The sequence below is a fragment of the Humulus lupulus genome, chromosome 8, assembly GCF_963169125.1.
Source record: "Humulus lupulus chromosome 8, drHumLupu1.1, whole genome shotgun sequence".
NCBI classification, from domain to species: Eukaryota; Viridiplantae; Streptophyta; class Magnoliopsida; order Rosales; family Cannabaceae; genus Humulus; species Humulus lupulus.
Genome location: NC_084800.1, coordinates 117,745,733 through 117,767,083, shown reverse-complemented (window position 1 = coordinate 117,767,083; position 21,351 = coordinate 117,745,733). Strand labels below are relative to the sequence as shown.

General features: G+C 34.8%; 2 protein-coding genes across 2 annotated transcripts; both read left to right on the top strand.

Annotated features, from left to right (window-relative positions):
• Nucleotides 1-3,992: 3,992 nt before the first annotated feature.
• Nucleotides 3,993-6,522, top strand: LOC133795988 (uncharacterized). The gene is made up of 6 exons (XM_062233471.1): nt 3,993-4,095; nt 4,256-4,452; nt 4,582-4,766; nt 4,849-5,137; nt 5,222-5,280; nt 6,447-6,522. Exons 1-6 carry the CDS (start codon nt 3,993-3,995, stop codon nt 6,520-6,522), a joined length of 909 nt encoding a protein of 302 aa, XP_062089455.1.
• A 5,524-nt stretch (nt 6,523-12,046) lies between these two features.
• Nucleotides 12,047-15,286, top strand: LOC133795987 (uncharacterized). The gene is made up of 4 exons (XM_062233470.1): nt 12,047-12,051; nt 14,148-14,219; nt 14,315-14,642; nt 14,730-15,286. The coding sequence occupies exons 1-4, from the start codon at nt 12,047-12,049 to the stop codon at nt 15,105-15,107; spliced, it is 783 nt and encodes a 260-aa protein (XP_062089454.1). The 3' UTR covers nt 15,108-15,286.
• The last annotated feature ends 6,065 nt before the right edge of the window (nt 15,287-21,351 follow it).

Sequence of the window (21,351 nt, the reverse complement as noted above, 5' to 3'; positions counted from 1 at the left end):
AAACAATACTTTACATAAAATTATATCAAAAATAATTATTAGAATTTGAATACCTAATAATAAATGCTAAAGAGTTTAACTCACAAATCTCAAAATAAATTAATATAATTATAAACATTGAGAAAAATAATAGATTTGTATTATTATTTTAATTTATAGGGAATTGACAAATAAAAATTTATTATCATTATTAATATAAAAAATATGGCACTTTTTATGGTGTCGTATTTTCAGGCTAGTTTGTTCGTGCTTTTGTGTCGTGTTTTCGGACTTGTCCACTACAACAAAATAGGCATTTAATGGCTATATGGGGGAGACATTGTAGACATTTGATGTCTCCCCCTAGGGGAGACGTTGTTGCAGGGGCCATCTAAAGTGGCCCTATGACGTCTCCCATGGGGAGACTTTGTAGACATCCAACGTCTCCCCCTGAGAGACGTCATAGGGTGTACGTGTACAACCTATGACGTCTCCCAGGGGGAGACGTTGGATGTCTACAAAGTCTCCCCATGGGAGACGTTATAGGTACCTACAACGTCTCCCATGAGGAGACTTTGTAGACATCCAACGTCTCCCCCTGGGAGACGTCATAGGTTGTACACGTACACCCTATGACGTCTCCCAGGGGGAGACGTTGGATGTCTACAAAGTCTCCCCATGGGAGACGTCATAGGTTTTTGTATTTTTTAAAAAAAAAATTAAATAATTATTTTCAGTATATTAATTAATAGAATTAAATATATTAATTTTTTTTGAAATAGAATTAAATATATTAATTAAAAAATCTAAATTATATACAAATTTAAATTTTGAATTTTCATTAATAAAACCGAAATGTGTATATCTAATATGTTTTTGCTAGCTAAATATACAAAATTGTAATATTTGTTGTTAAACATACAAAATTAACAAATATTACACTAGCTAGCTAAACACATAGTAAGAAAGAAAAAGTAAAAGTAACTGACAAAAACCTAATATGTGGGACGATGACTTTGAATTATCGATAGCATATGGTTCGCCCAGTGTTGTCGCATTTCATTAATCTGTGCTTGTGTATATGGCATAGTGTTTAGCTACAAAAAATACAAAGTAAAATATATTAGTTAATCAATTATTTGATTATATATACTTTAATAATAAATAAATTATTAACTTTGTATAAATTTATATACATACCTCTTTCTTCAAGTAACGTCCATGTCGTGAATGTTCAATGTAATCCTTGAACATTCTCATCACATAATATCCACATGCCACATTGTCTGGTTGATGCGGACACTAATATTTAAATAAAATATCAAGCAATTAATATAAAAAAATATCAGTAAAATTCAAATATAATAATAGAATACATAATTCTAGACAAAATCGGACAACATTTCCCCTATAATATTGATCTAACCATCTGTTAACAACAAGTCAAACAATTCAAACAGCACACAATAAGTTTCTTCCTTATAGCTCCACAGCACACAAACAAATTTTCCAGAACCTACTTCACTAAAACACACAGTTCTCAACATTCTATTATCACCGCAACACACAATTTTAATCTCAGAACCTACTTCACTATGGATGAATATTTAAGATATTCAAACTCCTCTAACAAAAATTTAATAATATTAAAACGAGAGATAAGATAATGTATGTACCTCTTGCAATTAATAGTCCTAGGTAGAAAATTTACTTCACTTTGCAATGCACTTTGCTATTAAATTCACAACCAAAAAAATTGAATTAATTAATAAATAAATAAAACATAATATATATAATCAACCTACTTCAATGTTAATAAAATACTTAAAATATAAATACAAATATATAATTTTTGAATAATATAATAATATAAATAAAAAAAATCATAAACATATATACTTGAATTACTTATTTCTATACATGCAATTTAGTATGTAAATTAAAATTAAATTATTTTCCTTATTTTAGACACATATATATACTTAATCAACCTAAAAATTTAATTAAAAAAAATCTACAATTTTCGAATTAAATTGTAAAAAAAAATAAAAAATAGTAAATAACATGGTATAACTATTAAATCTCAATTGTGTATCTCAAATCTTCATTAAAATCATTTTTCAAACTTTTAAAAAATATTTATAATAAACTCACAAATCATAAAAAAAATGCACAAAAATAATTATTTCTATCATTCTAACTATAATGCATTGTTTTAATAATGAAATCATATCTCAAATCTTCTTCAAATCAAGCAAATATTACCCAAAACCGCAACCCACAATACCCTAAAATCTCAATATTAACCCATTATAATTAAAGAAAATAAATAAAAATATATTATCATAACTATTATACATTAATTAAAATGAACAAACATACCTAAAATTAGTTTTTGGAGGAGAAAATCGGCCAAAATCGGTATCAATTTCGCCCAAAATCACCCACAATACCCAAAATCGCAACCCACAAAATACCATAAAATCCCAATATTAACCTATTATAGTTAAAGAAAATAAATAATAGTACATTATCCTAACTATTAAACATGAATTAAACTTAAAAACTTACCTCAAATCAATTTTCGGAGGAGGAAAACGAAAAAAAAATCGCCCAAAATCGCCAAGGAAATGCCCAGAAATCGCCTCTGGTTTCGTCTGGTTGGTGATGGCTCGGGGAAGGAGATATATAGGGGAGGCTTCCAACGTCTTCCCTGGGAAGACGTCTACACATCCAACGTCTCCCCTGGGAAGACGTGTACACTTCCAACGTCTCCCCTGGGAAGACGTCCGATGTGTACACGTCTTCCCAGGGGAGACGTTGGATGTGTACACGTCTTCCCAGGGAAGACGTTAGAGGGCTCCCATTGTCAGATTTTTTTTTTTTTTTCGACTTTTTAATTTATAACAAATAACGTCTCCCACCACTTTTAATGACTTACCTTGGTAGTCATCAACAAGAACTTTTAATGACTTACACCATTAGACTTTAAATATCACTAAATACTTTTAATGACTTACACCATTGGTGTAAGTCATTATAGAGAGTCAGTAAAAGTGAAAATTGTTGTAGTGGTCGTATCGTGTCGTGCTAATGCCCATATCGTATTATGCCGTGCCAATTTTCAATTTGTCTCGTGTCTGGCTCAAGCTCATATTTTTTCGTGTCATGCTAATGCCTCCCTGGCTCATATCAGTTTCGTGTTGTGCTTGAAAGCCCGACCCGTATTTACAGGTGTACTTCCAACTTCCCAACTAAACTACACACATGCTAATTCATAACTAAAAATGAGACATGGGATTTTGATTAGGACTGCAAGGGTGAGAAGCTTGACATAAATTCAGTTTAGGCGCAGAGAAATACCTTCAAAGCTCTCTTTGTCCTCACAATGATAATGGGATGCATGACAGATGGACAAAGGATCTTGATGCGTTGAAATTATGAGTTCAGGTCCATTTTTCTGTGAATGTGAATCCATTATTCGACAATTGGAGGGGAACCGATCCGAAAAGGACCTGTACCAATTGATTTTTTTTTTTTTTAAAAGTACATTAAGAACAAAATAGATGAGCCATAAATTGTTTTAAATATGGTACACGTAGAAAATTATAATAGATAGTCCTAGCTAGGACGACTAATCGTCTCATTATTCCGAGTTGCAATTGTATTTGTAGGAGACAAAAAAGGCTAAGGAGAAGACTATTATATATATGCAAAACCAATTGCCCAATACCATTATTTATTACAAGTGTTTACCGGTCAAATTGGAGTATTAGTCGTTCTATACTAAAGGTCAAAATGAGGTATAGTTAACGGCCGGACATATAAGATTAACTTTGGAAACATCTATTAACATTCATTAAAAACATAACTGAAATCATCCATCAAATTATACCTTCTTCTTCTTCATTTTCTTCTCAAACATGCAGATTACAGGACACTTTTTCTTTTTAGTAGTTCTAATTAAAACTCAACAAGAGAATATTAGAGGTGATTAAGAAGATAACAACACAATGCTCTATACCAAGTTGCAGCCTTCTATTTTGCTACGACCAACTCTGCTCTTCATTTTCTCAGCTTTCTCTTCACTGTCCGTTGGAGCTCCTAGTCATTATGGTATTCTTTTCTTATTCTATTTGGTTGTAAAGAATTATATTTTCTTTGTTTGTAAGAAGATGACATCTATTATAATTTTCTGATCTGTCTAGTGATCAAAGCCTAAACAGTACATCGTTATTCTCTATTCTAACTTATGTGATTTTGTAAAAACTATTAGAACTGGTGATAGGAGAGAACAATCACGACGTCGTTTCATGGGGTACTCAAAGGCATCTTCTTGAGGCAACAAATGCTGAACCAACACAGAACACGTCTCTGATTTTGGCTGCCGACAGAACACACAGAAAAGACCCTCGAAATGGTTTTAAATATTACAAGGGTGGATGGAATATCAGTGAAAAACATTACTTCTCTGTAAGTAATTTAAACTCAATTGAAGTTGGTTTTCCCACAGCTACAAACTTTTGAAACACAACTTTCTCATGTCATCATATTCATTGTTTGGCTGGTAATCCAATTGGTTTCACAAACGAATGATTACAGTCAGTTGGGTTCAGTGCTGCTCCTTTGTTCATACTAGGCGCAATCTGGTTTGTGGGCTTGGGTTTGTGCATGTTGGTCATTGGTCTTTGCCACTGCTTCTGCCAACACCAACATACTCACTGCTATTCTCGAACTGCCTACTTACTTTCCCTCACATTTCTCACGGTTTTTACCATTACCGCAATGTAAGTTATTACGAAAAACATTGTCACTTTTTTTTTTGGGGTGACTGTTTTGCCTAACCGATAACAATTGAATCTGCGTCAGAATTGGATGCGCTGTACTGTATTTGGGACAAGGGAAGTTCCATAATGAGGCAACGAAGACATTGGAGTACGTTGTAGAGCAAGCAGAGTCAGTTGTGGAGAGTTTTGGGAATGTGTCAACTTATCTAAATGCTTCTAAGAATGTGGGAGTCGCTCAGTTCTCACTGTCTGCTAATATCAAGCAAAAAATTGACAGTGTCGAGAATAAGATCAATGCTTCTTCTACCATTCTCCAACAAGAAACAGTGGACAATGCCGATAGGATACAACATTTTCTAGATTCTGTGTCAGTAAATTTATCTGTACTAATATATATTTTATTCATATATTTACTTTTCAATGTTTAAAGGCGTGCTTGATGATTTGCTATACAGGAGATTGGCTCTTATTATATTTGCCGCTGTGATGCTGCTGTTCGCTTTGCTTGGTTTTGGTAAGCTTCCTACTACTGACTAACCAAATGTTGATTTTTTTTCATACATATATAGGGCAGTTCTTACATGAGAGCACCACTTTTGCTCCCACACATTGATTTTTAATCTAAAGACTGACATTTATTTGCTTATAATACACTTGGTTACATTTGATTTTTTTTACTTTATAACAACCCGACGTTCTTTCTCTCTCTCATATGTAATCACAAACTGACTATTCAGTCATACAAAACTTTTTAGGATTAAATTGTTACCGTGAAAATGTTTTCAAAACTAAATATATTTTAGTCACTGAATAATATTATTTTTTATACTAAAATTTGGTCATAAATATTATTAAATTTAATCGCTATAATCAATTTGATAGAATAATATATTAGTGACAATAGCATTTATTTTCACTTTCAAAAACTAAAAAATAACACTTTAATGACTAGAAACTAGTCATCAAATAACTAATTATTCGTGATTTAATATTTTAGTCAAGATTAATAAAATAATCAATTATAAAAAAGTTTATTAATTTGAATTTTAGAGATATTTTAATTTAAAATATATAATTATGTTAACATACAAATGATTGCAGACATCACTACATACATACCATATATTCAAAACCCAAAAATAAAACAATGGATATAATTTTTTTTTTATTTCGCTAAGGAGCACATGACATTAACAAGAAAAAATGGTTTTCTTTTGTGATTATATATATATATATATATATATTCTACCATTTTCCAAATCATTTTCCACTTGACTCAAAATTTACCAACTATTTAAAATTGATGTAAAAACAGGGTAAATAAATGTGTCCAAAAGAACATATCCCACATGTTAATATGTTTCATAGTCCACCCTAAGTTTATACACTCTCAACATTCAACCAATCAACATGGAAAGAAAATGTGTCCAAAAGCGATGCCCTCACCTATTTTTCGGGTATTTTCTTTCCATATTGATTGGTTGAATATTGAGAGTGTATAAACTTAGGATAGATTCTGAAGCATATTAATACCTGGGATATATTCCTTTAGACACACTTTTTTACCTTGTTTTTTACATCAATTTTAAACGGTTGGTGGAGTTTGAGTCAAGTGGAAAATGGTTTGGAAAATAATTCAAAAGAGTATAATATATTGTAGGAATTTGCTCTGATTTTTAGGAATTATTCGACCACAGACTCATCTGGCACACGCCCAGATCAAACTGACGATGACGTAAATCAGCAAACAGATTAGTAAGAAACCAGCAATAATCAAAGAAAAATAAAAAGAAATGAGGCAAGAGAATTTATCCTGGTTCACATCCAGCTGAGCATCATCATCTCCAATCCACTATATCAATCTTGAGTTTGTACACTTTACAATGGTAGAAAAGAGCCTAGAAAAAACACAGCAGCCCCTCAAGAACAATCTCAGTTCTTCCTGCAGAGAACCCAAGTTCTTAGTCTCAAAGAACTTCTCACTATCTCTCTGTTTCACTGCTTCTCACTCTAGGATTCACTCTTTTCTTATTGTAATTCTCTCTCTCCAAACTCTCTCTTCCGTATACTGTTTTTCCTTATGCCCAAAACAGAATAAAAAATAAGCTATTTATAAACATAGCTTTTACAAGAAAGTAAATCTTGACTCTAGTTCCAGTCAAGGTTAGTTTGGTGCAGTTAAACTTTAGGAGGATTAACCCACAAATTCCACCTTCATCCTCTAAAGATTAAACAAACCCTCTCCAAGATTGATCTCAGAAGATGATGATATACTCCTCATATTTCAGCAACTTCCAATGTTCAGTAAGTTGAGACAATGTTTCAACTTACTGAAAGTAAGAACCTTAGTTCCCATATCTGCTGGATTCTCACTTGTGTGAACTTTCTCCAACTCAAGTACCCTTTCTTCAATCTTCTCTCTTATCCAATAAAGCCGAATATCAATGTGTTTACTCTTCTCATGGTAAACTGGATTTTTGCATAAATGAATTGATGACTGGCTGTCCGAGTAGATTGTTCCTTTTCCTTTCAAAAGTTTTAACTCTTGGAGAATACCTTGAATCCAGATTGCTTCTTTAAACGCCTCTGTAGTAGCCATAAACTCTGACTCAGTTGTAGACAAAGCTACCACTTGTTGTTGTTGTGACTTCCAGCTTATACAACTTTTGTTCAGGACAAATACATAAGTTGTTGTAGACCTCCTGTTGTCCTTATTAGATGCATAATCAGCATCTACATAACCATTCAGAACAAATTTTCCTGGATCTCTTTGATATATTAGGCCATACTTAGATGTTCCCTTCAAGTACCTCATAAGCCATTTTAAAGCATTCCAATGCTCCGGACCTGGGTTGGACATATACCTGCTCAAAACACTTAAAGAATGTGCAATATCAGGTCTTGTGCTTACCATAATGTACATCAAACATCCTACAGCCACTGCATAAGGAACTTTTTCCATTTCCCTTCTTTCAAACTCAGTTTTAGGACATTGCTCATTTGACAACTTGAAGTGTCCAGCCAATGGTATTGCAGTAGCTTTAGAATTTTCCAAACTGAATTTCTTCATCACTTTTTCGATGTAGCTTCTTTGAGTGAGAACCAACTTTCCTTCCTTTTTGTTTCTAAGTACTTCAATGCCTAAAATCTTCTTCACGGGTCCAAGGTCTTTCATTTCAAACTCACTCTTGAGTTTATCCTTGATGAACTTGATCTTGGTCTTATCTCTGCCTATGATCATCATATCATCAACGTACAGCAACAAGAATACCGTACCTGCTATTTCCAAATCCTTGTAATACAAACAAGAATCAAATTTTGATCTCACAAAGCCAATTTCTTGAGCAAACAAGTTGAACCTCTTATTCCACTTCCTTGGTGACTGCTTTAAACCATACAACGATCTCTTGAGCAAACACACCAGTTCTGTTTTACTGTTTTCCACCTGAAAATCAGGTGGTTGCTCCATGTAGATTTCTTCATCTAAGACGCCATTTAAGAACGCTGTCTTGACATCTAACTGTTCCACTTCAAGATCTTCATGTGCTGCAACTGCCAGCATCATTCTAATGGTTTTGTACTTCACCACAGGTGAGAATATGTCTGTGTAGTCTATCCCCTCAACTTGTGTAAATCCTTTTGCTACTAATCTCGCTTTGTATCTTGGTGGTTCCCCTTCTACCATGCCTTCCTTGATTCTGAAAATCCACTTGCATGATACTACCTTCTGCCCTTGAGGTCTTGGAACCACTATCCACGTACTGTTCTTCCTCAATGAGTCCATCTCCTCATTCATAGCATCCAACCATTTCTTCCCATATTTGCTCGATACAGCTTCGTCATAGGTAGTTGGATCTGGTATCTCTTCAGGTGAAACTGACGCTAGTGCATACGCTATAAGATCAGCTTCAGCGTATCTTCTGGGTGGCTTTATCTCTCGTCTTGTTCTATCCCGTGCCAACTGATAGTCTTCCAGTTCTGTCTGGTCCACCTGACGAACATCAAGACGTTCCACCTCAATTTCAGGTTCTTGGGCTGGTTCTTCTGCATTATTTTCATCAATTTCTGCAGGAGTCTTTTCATTTGTTGATGTTGGCCTTCCAAGCTCTATATAAAATTCAGTCAACTCTTTCTCATCTTTGCTGCTTCCTGCACATTCAGAAAACATACCTTTCTCGGCTTTCAAGTGCACAAATTCATGTTCATTGAAAATCACATCTCTAGATATAACAATTTTTGGTCTTCCATTTTCAAAAGTACATAATCTGTAACCTTTTACACCAGTAGGATAGCCAAGAAAAATACATTTTATAGCTCTAGGATTAAGTTTATCTTCCCTTTTATGAGCATAAGCAGTGCAACCAAATACTTTTAAGTGACTAAGGATTGGTGCTTTTCCTAACAACATTTCATAGGGTGTTTTCAAGTTCAGTACCCTATTAGGACTCCTATTTACCAAATAACATGCAGTAACTAAAGCTTCCCCCCAAAACCTCTTTTCCAAACCGGAACTAATTAACAAGCACCTAACTTTATTTAATAAAGTTCTATTCATCCTTTCAGCAACTCCATTTTGCTGGGGTGTGTGCTTAACAGTTCTATGTCTAACAATGCCAAATTCAGAACATAACATATTAAATTCAGCATTAATAAATTCAAGGCCATTATCAGTTCTCAACACTTTCAATTTTCTATCATATTGATTTTCCACCTCAATTTTCCATTCTTTAAATTTAGGCAAACATTCATTTTTAGTTTTAAGCAGATATACCCAAACATATCTACTATAATCATCTATTATTGATAAAAAATAATGTTTACCTGAATGAGTTCTGTTGACGCGGTTCTTCGGCAACAGGTAATTAAGAGAAGAAGAGAAAGAGATTAGTACTTAAAAGTAGAACCGCCGCAGATATGAAATCTTTGTGAGAAGAACTAGGTGACCCTAAACACGTTTTTTAAGTGGTTCGAAGGTTAAAATCCTTCTACTCCACTAGTCAATATTATTGATCTTTTCTGGGTAATTGGTTTACAAAATATATAGTTCTTACAAGACTATTTTTTCCAACCCCTATCAATTCCCAGGGTCTCCATATTTATAGGAGAAGGCACCTGGAAATTGGTAGGGAGGTCATCCCGTGACCTTACCATTTGTCATATCAAGTCTGTGATATTCATGATTATTTCCTAAACCTGACACACAAGTGTGGTCTAATCAGTATGGAAGGAGATAATGGGCCGCACGGCCCAACCCATCCGTGGGTGTCTGAATACGCACGTTCCTGCGGCGTGTCCGAGAAGTCAGGGGGATATCGGACACGTGATGGCAGGATTATGCACGTTTATCTTGCGTGTTGACCTCCCATAGGGTCAGAGCTTCCCGAGAAGCTCGCTACCGGAGCAATCCATAACCCGAGCTGATCCTTCAGTGGTCGTCGAATGTTGTTCCCAGCTCCTGGAACAACAAGAAGGAGCAGGAAACTCCATCCCCTCGAGCTAGAAAGGGCCCGTCCTGAAGATAAAGCCTCTGGCCTGTGGGAGCCTCAGGCTAAATCATGTTTAGTCCGAGGATCGTCCTGCTAAACAGCCCGTGGGAAATCCAGGGCGTACAAGTTCCAACCTTGTGAGACCCCCACAAATCTGCATGTACATATTCCAAAGGCCTTCTTGAATTATGTATAGCTGTAGAGAACTTCAATCTGTGGTGCTTTCCCAAAATACATGTCTCACAGAATGGAAGTGAGCCTGTTTTGAACTTTCCCAATAAGCCTTGCTTGTTTAACTCCTTAATGCCCTGTTCACTCATATGTCCCATCCTGTGGTGCCACAGTTGCATCTGCACTTCCTGATGTGTTACAATACTTGCTTCTGAAGACATGATGGTTTCGCCTTGCAGTAAGTACAATCCATTTTTCTTTTCTCCCTTCATCACAGTGAGAGACCCCTTTGAAATCTTCATCTGACCATTAATGGATTTGTAACTGAAACCTTCATCTTCCAAGGCACCAAGAGACACTAGATTTCTCCTTAGTTCAGGAATGTGTCTGACATTGTTTAACGTTCGAATAGTTCCATCAAAGTGCTTGATCGCCACTTTCCCTATGCCAATGACCCTGCAAGCATTATCATTACCCATTAGCACAGTTCCACAATCAACCTTTCGGTAATCAATAAAATTTTCAAGAGTTGGGCACATATGAAATGTGCAACCCGAATCAAGAATCCACTCTTTTGTGATTCTTTGATTCGACACCATAAACATATCACCATCGGATGAACATTGGTCTGCCTCCTCTGCAATAGACACTGAGTTTTGCTTCTTTTCTCTGTCTTCCTTGAGTTTGTTTCTAAACTCATTGCAGAACCACTTTATGTGACCAATTTTACCACAGAAATAACACTTTCTGTCTTTGTGATATTTCCCTCTTGACTTTGATCTAGATTTAGATCTATTATGCCCTCTGGAATGATCCCTTTGAACTGGATCTCTTCCTCTTGCTTGCTCTTTCCCTCTTGCCATGAGTGCTTCATCTTTCAGCTTGTCATATTCTTTGTTCAGTTCTTGTTCCTTTGATTTAAGTGCTCCAAGAACATCATCAAGTGTGAGTGTGTCCCTTCCATACTTGATCACTGCCTTGAGTTCTTGATAAGCCGCTGGTAGAGATCGAAGTAAGATGACAGCTTGACTTTCTTCATCTACAAAATATTTCAGATTAGCTAAACCAATAATAATTTGATTAAACGCATCAAGATTATCATCTAAAGACAGATTTGCAATCATTTTAAAGCCATATAAAGATTCTAGCAGATTTATTTTGTTAGTTAACGAAGGCTTCATGTAGATCTCTTCGAGTTTGTTCCACAACTCCCTTGCTGTCTTTAAGCTTTGAACCTTTCTCCTCACTGTATTGGAAAGGTGCATTATAATGGTGTAATAAGCTAACTCCTCCATATCTTCAATCTCTTCTTTCTTCAGCGTCTCTGAAAGTTCATCTCTGGGTTTGAGAGCTTTAGCAACTTTCTGATGAACAAGAATCCCTTTCAAGCTTTCTCTCCACAGCCCGAAATCTCCGGTTCCATCGAACTTCTCAAGTTCGAACCTTGCTGTAGTACCCATCTTTGAATTTGATCAATCTTGGATGAATCTGGGTTGAATTAGTCGAATCTTGGTCCTTTCTCGCGGATCACGAACCTGGCTCTGATTTTGTAGGAATTTGCTCTGATTTTTAGGAATTATTCGACCACAGACTCATCTGGCACACGCCCAGATCAAACTGACGATGACGTAAATCAGCAAACAGATTAGTAAGAAACCAGCAATAATCAAAGAAAAATAAAAAGAAATGAGGCAAGAGAATTTATCCTGGTTCACATCCAGCTGAGCATCATCATCTCCAATCCACTATATCAATCTTGAGTTTGTACACTTTATAATGGTAGAAAAGAGCCTAGAAAAAACACAGCAGCCCCTCAAGAACAATCTCAGTTCTTCCTGCAGAGAACCCAAGTTCTTAGTCTCAAAGAACTTCTCACTATCTCTCTGTTTCACTGCTTCTCACTCTAGGATTCACTCTTTTCTTATTGTAATTCTCTCTCTCCAAACTCTCTCTTCCGTAGACTGTTTTTTCTTATGCCCAAAACAGAATAAAAAATAAACTATTTATAAACATAGCTTTTACAAGAAAGTAAATCTTGATTCTAGTTCCAGTCAAGGTTAGTTTGGTGCAGTTAAACTTTAGGAGGATTAACCCATATATATATATATATATAATCACAAAAGAAAACAATTTTTTTTTGTTAATGTCATGTGCTCCTTAGCGAAATAAAAAAAAAATACATCCAGTCCGATTTTTTTTTTTTTTTTTTTATAAAAGATTACCTTTTTCTTACTGTTTTTTTGTTTTGAATATACAGTATGTATGTAGTGATGTCTGCAATCATTTGTTTGTTAACATAATTATATATTTTAAATTAAAATAACTCTAAAATTCAAATTAATAAACTTTTTTATGATTGATTATTTTATTAATCTTGACTAAAATATTAAGTCACGAATAATTAGTTATTTGGTGACTAGTTTCTAGTCATTAAAGTGTTATTTTTTAGTTTTTGAAAGTGAAAATAAATGCTATTGTAACTAATATATTATTCTATCAAATTGATTATAGTGACTAAATTTTAGTATAGAAAATAATATTATTCAATGACTAAAATATATTTAGTCTTGAACACATTTTCACGGTAACAATTTAGTCATAAAAAGTTTTGTATGACTGAATAGTCAGCTTGTGATTATATATGAGAGAGAGAAAGAACGTGGAGTTGTTATAAAGTAAAAAAAATCAAATGTAACCAAGTATATTATAAGCAAATAAGGTGTTGCTTGGTAACCATTAAAAAAATAATTTTTTATTTAATTAATTAAAAATTTGATAATTAAACATAAAATATTGTTTAATAACTCTATTTTTATTTTTTATTTTTTTAAATTTTAAATAAAATTTATTAAATTTTGAAAATAGAAAATTTTCACTTTCAAATTTTTTTTCAAATTATTTTCAACTTTTAGTTTTTTTTTCTTCTCTTTTTCAAATCACAACTTCATTTTATATTGCTAAACAAAACATAAAAATAAAAGCTATCAAAAGCATTTATTACTTTTTATTTTTAAAAATAAAAAACAAAAAACAAAAATAGTTATCAAACATATTTTTATTTTTTAAAAATAAAAAACACAGATAAAAATAATATTTCCATTTATGTATTTAAAAAATTCAAAAACAAAAATTTTACCAAACACAACCTACATATAACTCTTTAGATTAAAAATCAATGTATCGAAAAATGCCCTCATGTGTAGGAGCAAAAGTGGTGCTCTCATAGTTGTATATATGTTTAATCTCATATTGTGGTTGTACTGGTGATTATTGCAGTGTTTTCAGTTCTGGGTATGCGTCGTCTCCTATATGTGTGAGTGATAACCATTTTTGTTTCAATTACGTTTTCAGACCTTAAGTAAAATAAATTAGGAGGCTAAATTCATAAGTAGAAGTTACATTTTCAAGAATAAACATACGAAATTCATTTGTCTTAAAGCAAACTTCATTTGTCTTTCCTTTTACGAAATCAGAAGAAACGACATATTCTACAATAAACGACATTTCATATTCACAATTAACTAGCCAAATGTCGTTTTATTGTTGAAACGAAACGAGAAAGACTAGCTACTGCAGTAGTGCAATGCTATTATTTTTCACTCATAAAAAACACAACCAATTTAGAAACAAAGCGAAAAGTCGTTTTACTCTTATTATTATTTTTTTTAAGCACATTTCATTAACTATTGATAAAAAAACAATTAACATACATTTATATAAGCAGTTCGGTAGTTATTGGGTGGATCCTTGTAACAGTAACTTTGATTCTAGGTGGGGTATTTCTTCTTCTTCACAAGTAAGTTTTACATTAATTATACTAATGAATAACTTAATCAAGTATTCGAAAAATAAGACTCTTAATTCTTTTATGCAATTTATATGTTAATTCAGCGTAATGGGAGACACTTGTGTAGCAATGGATGAATGGGTAAGGAGCCCTACGGCTCGGTCAGCTTTGGATGATATTCTCCCATGCGTTGACAATGCCACAGCCCAACAAACACTATACGAAAGCAAAGATGTTACCTTCCAATTGGTCAGTATCGTTAACCTGTTCATCACCAAAGTCTCTAACTTTGATGCTCCACCACAGGCTGGTCCAACGTTATACTACAATCAATCTGGTCCATTGGTTCCTACCCTTTGTAATCCATTCAATTCTGACATAACCGATCGCCAATGCGCCAATGCTGAACTCAATTTTGAGAATGCTCAACAGGTAACCAAATCGACGAGAAAATCATATTAAAGTGATATATTTTATCTCGTAATCCAATCATATTGAACAATTTGTTTTTATCTATAGGAATGGAAAAAATATGTATGCGAAGTTTCAGTAACTGATGGTATTTGCACCACCGTAGGCCGTTTGACCCCAACTTACTACGACCAGCTAATGGCCATGGTAAATGTGGGCTCTGTGCTATACAATTATGGGTCATTCCTTGTGGAGTTGGGAGACTGTACTTTTGTCCGGAAAACCTTCAGAACTATCAGTATGAACCACTGTTCGGGCCTGAGAGGCAACACTAGATTGATCGTTATTGGGCTAGTTTTGGCTTCTGCTGCAGTTATGCTTTGTTTGGTCTTATGGGTTTCCTTCACAAGAGAAAGCAAGCACCGTGGTTATGCTAAACAATCTCAACAAGAAAGTTTCTCAGTAGACAAAATAAATATAGCTTAGGTCAAATTAGTACAGTATAATTTTCTAGTAGTTATGATATTTTGCAATAAAAGTAAGGAACATACACAAATGTTACTTAGTATTTTATTGAAATACAAATTTGACACCCTATAATATAAAAAATACTTATTAGGTAGCCTATATTTTTAAATTAGTCTAAAGATGTACTTTGTACTCAAATTTGGTCAATAATTTTTTCATAATACCTTAAATACCCTTAGTTATAAATACTTAAATAATAGAAATAATATGTATAAAATATATAAATGAAGAGTAATACATTAAATTATAAAAATCTGTTTCAAAAAAGTAATCCCATTAAAAAATTGGTTTTAAAATAATAGAAAATCTAATAAAAAATATATTTAAAAAAAAATTGTTGCCCAAAAAAAGCCCCAAAATGCTCTTTTAGGGTTTGTTTTCTCCTGCGTCTTCTTTGCGTTATTTTGGTTTCCTTTGTTTTTTCCCCTGCTTTCCAGGGCCGAGTCTTGTCTCTGTGACATGGTTTTATTGTCTATAAGCGTTTCTTGGTACTGAGGTATGGACGTTATTTCTATGGCTTCATCGAGCTCTAAAATTTAGGATCTTGAACAAAGATGTGCTAGGTTGATTTTGGCAGAAGAAGAACAAGGAGGACTCTCTTATGGAAGCACAGAGGAGGTGCGGTCGAAGATTGATGCCAGGTGGTGTCTAGTGGGTCGTTTCTTAGTGGATAAGCCCTTGGATTTTCAAGTTATACAACATATGATGGCTGCCCTTTGGAAACTAGGTCATGGTATGTATGTTACGGAGTTAGAGAGTAGCTTGTATCTCTTTCGATTCTATCGTGAAGTTGACATACAAATGGTGATTGATGGAAGCTCTTGGACTTGCAATCGTGCTCAACTCATATTTAAAAGATTACACCCGGAGGTGGATCCAAGAACTGTGCAACTGAATAGATTAGCTATTTGGGTTCAATTACATGGGCTAAAACCAGACTTCATGACAAAAAGGGTTGTTCGGGACATAGGTAACTCACTTGGGCATTTTCTTGAATATGATGTGTCCAATTTTAATGGGGTTCGGCGTGATTTCTTGCGGTTAGATTGCTTATTGACATTGATGTTCCACTGAAATTGAAGCTGAAGATAAGTCAGGCAGAGAATTCTTTCTTTTGGGTTCATATCTGATATGAAAGACTTCCCACTTTTTGCTTCATTTATGGTCTTATTGGTCATTCCAAGAGATTCTGTGACAAGCTGTTTGACAAACCCTGGAACAAATTGAAAAACCATATGGAATTTGGATGAGGGTTGCTCCTAAAAGACAACATCTGCAAATAGGGTCAAGATGGTTGAGACAAAAAGAATTTAGTACTAATCATGATGCTGGAATGGCAGGAGAACAAAGAGATATGGGAGGAGAATGGTAGTATACCACTGGGAATGATGATTGGCAAAGTGGAAAGCAGTCACATAATTCAGCTACAACTCAAGACATGTTGGAGGTTGAATAAGAGGTAGTGGTTATTGATATAAAGCAAGGACGTACTAGTGGTGGATCTATATCTGATGGGCAAATTGATTGTACTGAATGAATAATAAGGATGAGACCAAATGAGCCAAAAAACTTGTTGATGGCGGGTGCTAGCGGACAAGCTTGCCTTACCCTATGCGACCTCTTAGTTGGAATTATCGTGGGATTGGGAACCCACAGAAGGTTCAATTCCTTAAAGAAATCATCTTTCAAAAGAAACCCAAATTTGTTTTTCTTTGTGAGATTTTGTGTGGCAAAGAGAAGTTGGAAAATATTCGATATTTTCTCGGTTTTGGGGGTTTGTTTACTGTTCATCCAATTGATTGTAAAAGAGGCTTAGCCATGCTTTGGCGAAAGCAAGAGGAAGCTACCATTTTGGGTTTTTCGGACCATCATATAGATTTGCTCACGTTCGTTGACAATATGGTTCCTTGGCGAACGGGGGTCTATGGTGAGGCGAATCGTTCTATACTTTGGAAAACCTAGAGTCTCTAAAATCTTTTCCCTTTAGCTGAGTTACCTTGGTGCATTATTGGTGATTTTAATTGTCTTAGTTCACATGATGATATGCGAGGTGGTAATCCTTACCCTCCTTGGTTGATTGAAGGCTTTTAGAGTGCCATTTTTTACTGCAATTTGGTGGACCTGGATCTGAGAGGGTATCTTTTAACTTGGGAAGGGGGCAGAGGAACTCCCAATTTAGTGGAAGTTAGGTTGGACAGAACCATTATTTCAAAGGATTGGCTGTATACTTTTCATACAACTCAACTTTACAATTTGGAGGTAACCTCTTATGACCATTGTCCTATTTTTTTAGGCCCAATCCATACCACATTTGCTCACTATCATCGTCCTTTTTATTTTGAAAATTCTTTGCTCCGAGAGGCGTTTTGTTCTCAGATTGTGTATCAAGTTTGGACCGATTGTACTCTTGATATGACTGCAAAGTTGGAGTATTTTTAGCAGAAACTTGGAGCTTGGGCTAAGGAAATTACAGGCAAATTCAACAGCCATATTAATCAGTGTAAGGAGGATGTTTGTCATTTGAAGAAAGGTAGAGATGAGGAGATCATTCAATAGTATAAGGCAGCTGAGCAAGCTCTGTTTGAAGTTCTCCATCAGCAGGAAATCTATTGGCATCAACACTCAAGACAACATTGGCTCAAATTGGGTGACAAAAATAGTAAAAATTTTCATGCTAAGGCTTGAGCTCACCACCACCACAACTTGATTCACAGACATCAGAATGATGTGGGAGAATGGATTGATTGGGACCATGGTTTGGATTTTTAATTTCTCATTATTTTTCAGAGTTGTTCTCTACTTCTAGTCCTTCTTTTGATAAGGTTACTGAGTGTGTTTCCAAGATTATTACTGAAGAACAAAATAAGGAACTGCTCCACCCTCTTTCTGATGAAGAAATAAAGTTTTCCCTTTTCCAAATGCACCCTGATAAAGTGCTTGGTCCGGATGGTATGACCCCCAGCTTTTTACCAAGCTTCGTGAAACATTACTGGCCCTGATATTATAGCAACCACTAGATACTTCTTTGATCATGGGGAGCTTCCTGCTAGAGCTAACGTAACAAATATTGTTCTTATAACTAAGAAGCGCAATCCTGCTTGCATGGGCGATTTTTTTCCTATTTCTCTTTTCAACGTGACTTACAAAATTATTTCCAAGGTGATTGCTAATCGTTTGAAGATGGTCCTAGATTGTATTATTTCTTAAGCTCAAAATGCTTTCATTCCTGGGAGACTTAGTAGTAGTTTATAAGTTTAACCTGTAGCAACCTGTATTAATTATAGATTTTATAAGTTTAACCTATAGTTTAAGAATATTAATTATAACATAAGGTTTGATTAATATAGCTGATTATGAAGATGATATTTATTTTACTATAAGGTTTGGATAGAACCAATTAGATCATGACACTTGTCATGTGCATGTTTATTGAGAAATTAAGTATTTTTGAGGAATAGTTTATTAAGAGTAATATTTGAAAACCCCAGAGTCTACCAGCAACTTTGAAATCGTTATAGGCTTCAGTCAAAGTTGTTTACTCAATTAAAATTAGGCTGAAAAAGTGCAATTACGTGTATAATATTTCAGCGTATGCCGATATATCGCAGCTCTAGGGGCTATATATCGCCACTCGGGGAATACAAAAAACACGTAACTTCGCACGAACACTTCGACGAGCCTCGGGAACATAATCCCAGGCGATATATCGCCTACCATGGGCGATATATCGGCTCTAGGGCATTATTTTTGAATGGTTTTGAAACCGAGCTCATTTTATTCCATAACCTCTTGATAAGCTCATAATCTTTTGATCGAGTCATTAGCCTCTACTAAATGAATATTCAAATGTTTTTCAATTAAAAAGTCATTATTTTTATTCAAGCTAAAAGAATATATTTTCATCCTTGAACTCTATAAATAGGACCTAATACCCAGCCATTTATTTCATTCTTCAAGCTCAGTTCAAAGCCTTCAAGCTGCTAGGTTTACTTTAGAGTGTTAAACACTTGGGTTGGGATTATAAGCTTTATCATCTTAAGCTTATTAAACACTTGGGAAGTAAGGTTAATAGTGTGTATTTCAATTTTGAGGTGTAGTTCGGTCATAGTGCATTCAAAGGTATTCCCATTCCTAGTTCATTTATGTATATTTCATTAGTTTTTATAGTTTTTCTCTACTCAAATCCTTACTCAGTATTTTCCATTCATGGTTAGGCAATTAAATTCTTTGAACTTGAGGTTTCATTTCGGTAAGCTCTTCTTCTCGGTGGTTTAGATTCATTTCTTTTCCATCTTCTTCTTTTAGAAACACTCACCTTCACATTAATGGTTTTTAGGAGTGTTCCAAAATCCCGCCCTTGTTCTCACATCCCGGTATTTGGTAAGGAAAATAGGATACTCATTATATGCTTTTATGATTATGCTATAGTATGTTTTTGTATGTTATGATACATATATATGTTTTGGGGCTTATAGTTGCTTAAATAGCAAACCCCAATGTTTTTGGGGCTTATAGTTGCTTAGCTAGCAAACCTCATTGTATTTTGAGGCTTATAGTTGCTTAGTTAGCAAACCCCAATAGTTACCATGTGCATGGGTTAGAATTATGATATATGTCTATAGTTATATGTTATATGTTTATAGCTTATGTTTATGTTTCATGCTTGTAGTAGAATTTCCTTGCTGGGCATTAGGCTCATTCCTTTGTTTTATATGTGCAAGAAAATAGTTATGGCGGCGGTAAGATTCTTGGCAGCTAGGGATTGTGTATTGAGGGAGAATGGATTCGGTGGATTGCGTGAACGATTCGAGGACGAAGTTGCTTTTAGTCATTGTAAATTATTCTTTATATGTATTTTTCTACACCTGATCTTGTAACAAATTTATCTACAATTTAAGATTTGTTTTATTTTCAAAACAATGGGATCCCATATCCTACCCTAAATTTTATATGTTAACATTTGCTTTACAGTTTTTAATAAAGTTATGACTATTTCATATGTATGTTTTCTTAAGATTAGTGTTTATGTGTAGTAGTTATTGATGGTCCAAAGTCTAGAATTTGTTGGGTCATTACACTAGGGGAAAGAAGGGTTACATGGCTCTCAAGATTGATATAAGTAAATCTTATGATCGGGTGGAGTGGTCTTTCTTAAAGTCCATGCTTCTCAAGTTAGGCTTTGCGTCTCGATGGGTGGACTTGATCATCCATTGTGTTACAGCAGTTTCTTATAGAGTGGTCCATGGTGGGCGTGTGATTGGTCCGATTGCGCATAAGTGGGGTTTTCGCAAAGGAGATCTGCATCCCTTATCCGTTTATTATCTGTACAGAGGGTCTTTTTGCTCTTTTTTGTCAGCGTGCTAACCACGGTGGTATTCATGGTTGTCGTGTTGCTTGTCAAGCCCTTATGATTACTCATATGTTCTTTGCAGATGATAGCTATCTTTATTACAAAGCTAAAATGGAAGAGGCCACTAAAGTGACTGAGATTTTGAAGGCTTTTGAGCATTCTTCAGGTCAGAAAGTTAATGTTGAGAAATCTTCTATCTTTTTTTAGTACCAATGCCAGTTCGGAGCTCCGTCTTTCGATGTGTTCTTTGCTAATTTTAACCGAAGCTACTCCTCATGGTACTTATTTGGGCCTTCTGAATCTTATTGGTTGCATCAATTGTGTTACAGCAGTTTCTTATAGAGTGGTCCATGGTGGACTTGATCATCCATTGTGTTACAGCAGTTTCTTATAGAGTGGTCCATGGTGGGCGTGTGATTGGTCCGATTGCGCATAAGTGGGGTTTTCGCAAAGGAGATCTGCATCCCTTAACCGTTTATTATCTGTACAGAGGGTCTTTTTGCTCTTTTGTGTCAGCGTGCTAACCACGGTGGTATTCATGGTTGTCGTGTTGCTTGTCAAGCCCTTATGATTACTCATATGTTCTTTGCAGATGATATCTATCTTTATTACAAAGCTAAAATGGAAGAGGCCACTAAAGTGACTGAGATTTTGAAGGCTTTTGAGCATTCTTCAGGTCAGAAAGTTAATGTTGAGAAATCTTCTATCTTTTTTTAGTACCAATGCCAGTTCGGAGCTCCGTCTTTCGATGTGTTCTTTGCTAAGTTTGACCGAAGCTACTCCTCATGGTACTTATTTGGGCCTTCTGAATCTTATTGGTTGCATCAAAAAAGTTATTCTTGGGTTTCTCAA